This window comes from Tachysurus vachellii, chromosome 15, assembly GCF_030014155.1.
Source record: "Tachysurus vachellii isolate PV-2020 chromosome 15, HZAU_Pvac_v1, whole genome shotgun sequence".
Taxonomy (NCBI): Eukaryota; Metazoa; Chordata; class Actinopteri; order Siluriformes; family Bagridae; genus Tachysurus; species Tachysurus vachellii.
This window is the reverse complement of record NC_083474.1, coordinates 2,059,564-2,065,563: the sequence shown is the minus strand read 5'-3', so window position 1 is coordinate 2,065,563 and position 6,000 is coordinate 2,059,564. Positions and strand designations below refer to the sequence as shown.

The 6,000-nt window shown below is 44.6% G+C and overlaps 1 protein-coding gene across 1 annotated transcript in view; it reads left to right on the top strand.

Moving 5' to 3' along the window:
- fat3a (FAT atypical cadherin 3a) overlaps nt 1-6,000 on the top strand; it is a 107,234-nt gene that overhangs the window by 65,107 nt on the left and 36,127 nt on the right. The window contains exons 7-8 of the mRNA XM_060887784.1: nt 256-469; nt 2,325-2,464. Coding sequence (XP_060743767.1) covers nt 256-469; nt 2,325-2,464 — 354 coding nt within the window. The remainder of the gene's footprint in view (nt 1-255; nt 470-2,324; nt 2,465-6,000) is intronic.

The following is a 6,000-nucleotide window of genomic DNA, read 5'->3' as shown; positions in this document are numbered from 1 at the left end:
GCCAGCCGCCCCAGCAGGTTCCGCCATAATAGTTGCCTGGGTTACGTATGTATGTGTGGGCGGAGCTATCAAAACAGGAGTGACACCCATTTGGGTTAGGGGCGTGTTTGTTTTGGTGATTTCAAATGTCAATATTGACTTTCAAACATCGTGCACCGCACCTTTAAGAATGATCTGAAATATAGTTTTGATGCATTTACACTTTAGTATTTATGCAGTGAACTGGTTTAAAGTGTGTTTGACCTTTGACCCCAGGTGAAGGCGGTGGATAACGGCCGCCCTCAGCGCTGGGCAACGGCTCGGTTGCATATTGAATGGATCCGTCGTCCACCACCAAGCTCGGTGCCGCTGGCTTTCGAAGAGCCGCTTTACAACTTCACCGTCATGGAAAGTGATAAAGTGGCTGATATTGTGGGCGTGGTCTCGGCCCAACAGCAGGGCTCCGCCCCCTTGTGGTTTGACATCACAGGTGAGGAATTTCCCGATTATTTACCGGATCTATAGTTTACACATACACACGTGCATTTTGGCTTCTAATGAAATGTATTTTAGGATAAACGTTTGTTTCACAGAACCAAGATTTTTCACAGTTACCATGGCGACTGCTTGCATCTTCCTGTTCCCATGACGGTTCTAGTCTATAGATGTCAACAATCGACAATAAAACAAGAATATTTCGTGCTAATGTTAATGTTTTTTTTAATGACTTTTCATTACCCTTTAATGGGAACTTGATTATAATGAATAATTATTTATAAACCTTGAGCCGATCTTTTTCGACATTTCGGACGTTCAGGTCACTGACAGGAACTCAACATAATCACTGTGGTAGATTTCCCATAATGCACCACGCATGCTTTATTCTGTATTAAAACACTTTCTGCTTGCTTTGGCTGTGGCTGCTTTGCACTCCTCCGTTGCTCTGCCTTTCTTTTTTTTTCCATTCTTGCTCAGGAGTCACAGCCCAATTTCTCTTTCTCTCTCCTTTTCTCTTCTATTCACTTCTCTTCCTCTTTCTTTTCTCCTCCAATGGCCACTCTTCCTTGGTTGTGCCACTCCTTCACTTAATACCTTTCTTCTGTATCCCTTTCTTTTTCTTCATCTGCATCGGTCTCCTGTTCTGTTTCCGTTTCCCTCCTTATTTCTTTTCTTTATCCTGACATCTTTTTTTCTTTCTTTCACTCCTTCCATCTCTACACCTCGTTCTAAAACAACTCGTCTATCCTGACCATCCTCCTCTCTTCTCTACTTCCCTTTGATCTGCTCTTATCCTGTTCTTATCCTTTTTTCTAATTCTTTTCTTTTTTTCATCCCTCAATCTCTTCCTATTCCTCCATCTCTCTTTCTCCTTCTATTTTTCCTTAATGCTTCCTATGGGAAGGGCCACGTCCTTTCCGTGAGATGTTCTTTGTTCTCCAGACTGCCTGTGGCAGCAACTGTTCTAAAGAAGGTATCAGCCCTCCTCTCTCTCTCTCTCTCTCTCTCTCTCTCAATCTCTCTCTCCCTCTCTCTCAGTCTCTCTCTCTCTCTCTCTTTCTCTCTCACTCTCTTTCTCAGTCTCTCTCTCTCTTTCTCTCTCTCAGTTTCTCTCAGTCTCTCTCAGTCTCTCACTCTCAGTCTCTCTCTTTCTCTCTCACTCTCTCTCTCTCAGTCTCTCTCAGTCTCTCTCTCTCAGTCTCTCTCTCTCTCTCTCTATCTATCTCTTTTCTCTCTCTCTCTCTCTCTCTCTCTCTCTCTCTCTCTCTCTCTCTCTCTCTCTCTCTCTCTCTCTCTCTCTCTCTCTCTCTCTCTCGCTCTGTTGCTGTTTGGTCATCAGCTGTGCTTACCCATCATGCCCTGTTGTTGTGCAGTGCTGCTCTCTAGTTGGCTAGTCATTGTACTTCAGGGGATTGTGGGTAAAATGTGATCACAATGTGTGTATATATAACATAATTTAAGTTTCAGTAAATGTGTGTGTGTGTGCGTGTGTGCGTGTGTGTGCGTGTGTGAGACAGAGAGAACAAGAGTAGCCTTGGGGTAACCATCCCCTAGGCTACTCTTGACCCTGCCTGATTAAATGCTCCATTAAACAGCCAATAGAGTGAAAAGTAGAATGTGTGTGTGTGTGTGTATGTACCTGATAAATGATTAACATGTATAAATTGCATGTCTGTGTGTGTGTGTGTGTGTGTGTGTGAGAGAGAGAGAGAGAGAGAGAGAGAGAGAGAAATGTGTGTAAAATGTGTGTATAACACAGTTTTTGATTTTGTTATAAGAAACTGAACATTGTGTGTGTGTGTGTGTGTGTGTATGTTTTTGTGTGTGTGTGTGTGTGTGTGTGTAAGGTGGGGATGAAGAGAGTGAGTTTGATGTTGAGAAGGCCGTTGGGACGATCATCATCGCGAAAGCTCTGGATGCTGAGCAGAGATCCTTCTACAACCTCACAGTGGAGGTGACAGATGGGACCAACACAGCCTACACACAGGTACACACACACACACACACACACACACCTTCAGATGGTGGTTATGATTTATATGTCTGCTGTGAGGCTGCAAATCCCTAAGCACACACACACTTATGCAGGTCCTCAGATGCCAGGATTATGTCGGATTCCTGTAACTCAGTGTGGTTTACACAGTTGCACACAGTGAGGTTGAAGTTTTGAAACACACACACACACATCCCAGTTTCAGTAACTGAAAACTCTTTATACAGTTGAAAATATCATTTGTGTCTCTTTTTATTCTACCCTTTTTTCTGTAAATAACAGAATACTCACTCACACACTAAACTCACTCATTCACTCACTCACTCATTCTCTCATCTTCTACCGCTTATCCGAACTACCTCGGGTCACGGGGAGCCTGTGCCTGTCTCAGGTGTCATCGGGCATCAAGGCAGGATACACCCTGGACGGAGTGCCAACCCATTGCAGGGCACACACACACACTCTCATTCACTCACACACTCCGGACAATTTTCCAGAGATGCCAATCAACCTACCATGCATGTCTTTGGACCGGGGGAGGAAACCGGAGTACCCGGAGGAAACCCCCGAGGCACGGGGAGAACATGCAAACTCCACACACACAAGGTGGAGGTGGGAATCGAACCCCCAACCCTGGAGGTGTGAGGCGAACGTGCTAACCACTAAGCCACCGTGCCCCCCTCCCACTAAACTTTACCAGATAATTAACAATGGCCAGTTTGTTCAGTACGGACCTCTGTGAAAGAGTTCTTCTGGTAGAACTTCCAGATACAGTGGATTCCGCCACGTTTTATTTTTCTATTATCTTTTTCAGGATGTCCTTTTCCATTTGTCTGTTCGAGAGCCTCGTTAGCATGATATGGCGAGCGTGAGGGCTTAAATGTTAAAAATGATCACTTTAATCAGCAGCTGAACTGATTAGACGTTGGAACTGATCCAAATACGACCAGAGAGGTTTTCTGGTATATAAATTACCACAAGAGCTCCATCATCACTGAGCTTGTCTTAAATACACTCACAATTGCTCTTGTAGCTGATCGAACACAAATTTATCCAGCAGCAATCCAACATTTAGTGAAAAGTGGTGCTGATTATTACAGGAAATGGGGATTAAATCCGGAATGTTCAACAACTACAAGGTTCTTGTGATGGTCAGGTGTCCAGAAACCATATAGCTTTTAGTTCAGTCATGTAGGAAATTCATCCTAGTTCAATATCTCAGAATAATCTATTTGTTTTGTATCGACTGAATGGAATGATTTCATTTTGGCTTCCATCCAAACACAGTCAAGGGTATTTCAGGCATACAAAGCAATGAGCTGCTGTGTGATTTGATTTGTCGCAACCAGGGCATGTCAAGCCTTACGGCCATCGGCTAATGCTATGTATTAATAATAAAAGGTTCTATTTATAAAGCACATTCCTCACACTCAGTGTCGCTCGACAACTCGCACTCTTCCAAAGAAAATCATTCAAAAGACACAAAGCTCAGCAGAGCATCAAGAGTTGGGTCATGCTGAAAAAATACCACACTACACACCTGATCACACACCTGATCACACACATCACATATGACACAACACACCTGATCACACACCTGATCACATACCTGATCACTCACATCACACCTGGTCACACACCTGATCACACACCTCACACCTGATCACACACCTGATCACACACCTGATCACACACCTCACATCGGATCACATACCTGATCACACACCTCACACCTGATCACATACCTGATCACACACCTCACACCTGATCACATACCTGATCACTCACATCACACCTGGTCGCACACCTGATCACACACCTCACACCTGATCACACACCTGATCACACACATCACATCGGATCACATACCTGATCACACACATCACATCGGATCACCCACCTGATCACACACATCACATCGGATCACACACCTGATCACACACATCACATCGGATCACACACCTGATCACACACATCAGATCACACACCTGATCACACACCTCACATCGGATCACATATCTGATCACACACCTCACACCTGATCACATACCTGATCACTCACATCACACCTGGTCACACACCTGATCACACACCTCACATCTGATCACACACCTGATCACACACCTCACATCGGATCACATACCTGATCACACACCTCACACCTGATCACATACCTGATCACTCACCTCACACCTGATCACACACCTCACACCTGATCACACACCTGATCACACACATCACATCGGATCACATACCTGATCACACACATCACATCGGATCACACACATCACATCGGATCACACACCTGATCACACACCTCACATCGGATAACATATCTGATCACACACCTCACACTTGATCACATACCTGATCACTCACATCACACCTGGTCGCACACCTGATCACACACCTGATCACACACCTCACACCTTATCACATACCTGATCACTCACATCACACCTGGTCACACACCTGATCACATACCTGATCACACACCTCACACCTGATCACATTCCTGATCACTCACATCACACCTGATCACACACTTGATCACTCACATCACACCTGGTCACATACCTGATCACACACCTGATCACTCACATCACACCTGGTCACATACCTGATCACTCACATCACACCTGGTCACACACCTGATCACACACCTCACACCTGATCACATACCTGATCACTCACATCACACCTGGTCACACACCTGATCACTCACATCACACCTGGTCACACACCTGATCACACACCTGATCACTCACATCACACCTGGTCACATACCTGATCACTCACATCACACCTGGTCACACACCTGATCACTCACATCACACCTGGTCACACACCTGATCACACACCTGATCACACACCTCACACCTGATCACATACCTGATCACTCACATCACACCTGGTCACACACCTGATCACTCACATCACACCTGGTCACATACCTGATCACACATCACACACCTGATCACACATCACACACCTGATCACACACATCACATACCACACATATGAGTATGGGTCACCATACTTAGCCGTATGTCACGTCACTTTCACTTTTTCACAACACACCTGATCACACACCTTATACCTGATCACATACATGATCACTCACATCACACCTGATCACACACCTGATCACACACATCACATACCACATCACACACATCATACCTGATCACAAAACACAACACATCATACACCGCACATCATACTTGACCACACAACACACAACAAAACACACACCTGATCACACACATCACATACCACACATCACATCATACACCACACAATATCACACACATTTATGTATGCAAAAAACACACACACCACATCACACCTGATCACACAACACACATTTATGTATGCAAAAAAGTCATGCTCATAGCTGTAATTTCTAATATTTATACAACAGCGAGGCTAAATTCTAGACTTTGATTAAATTCTAGATTCCTTCCAATTGATTTAATTTGTACCATCACACACACACACACACACACAGACACACACAGATGGATCTC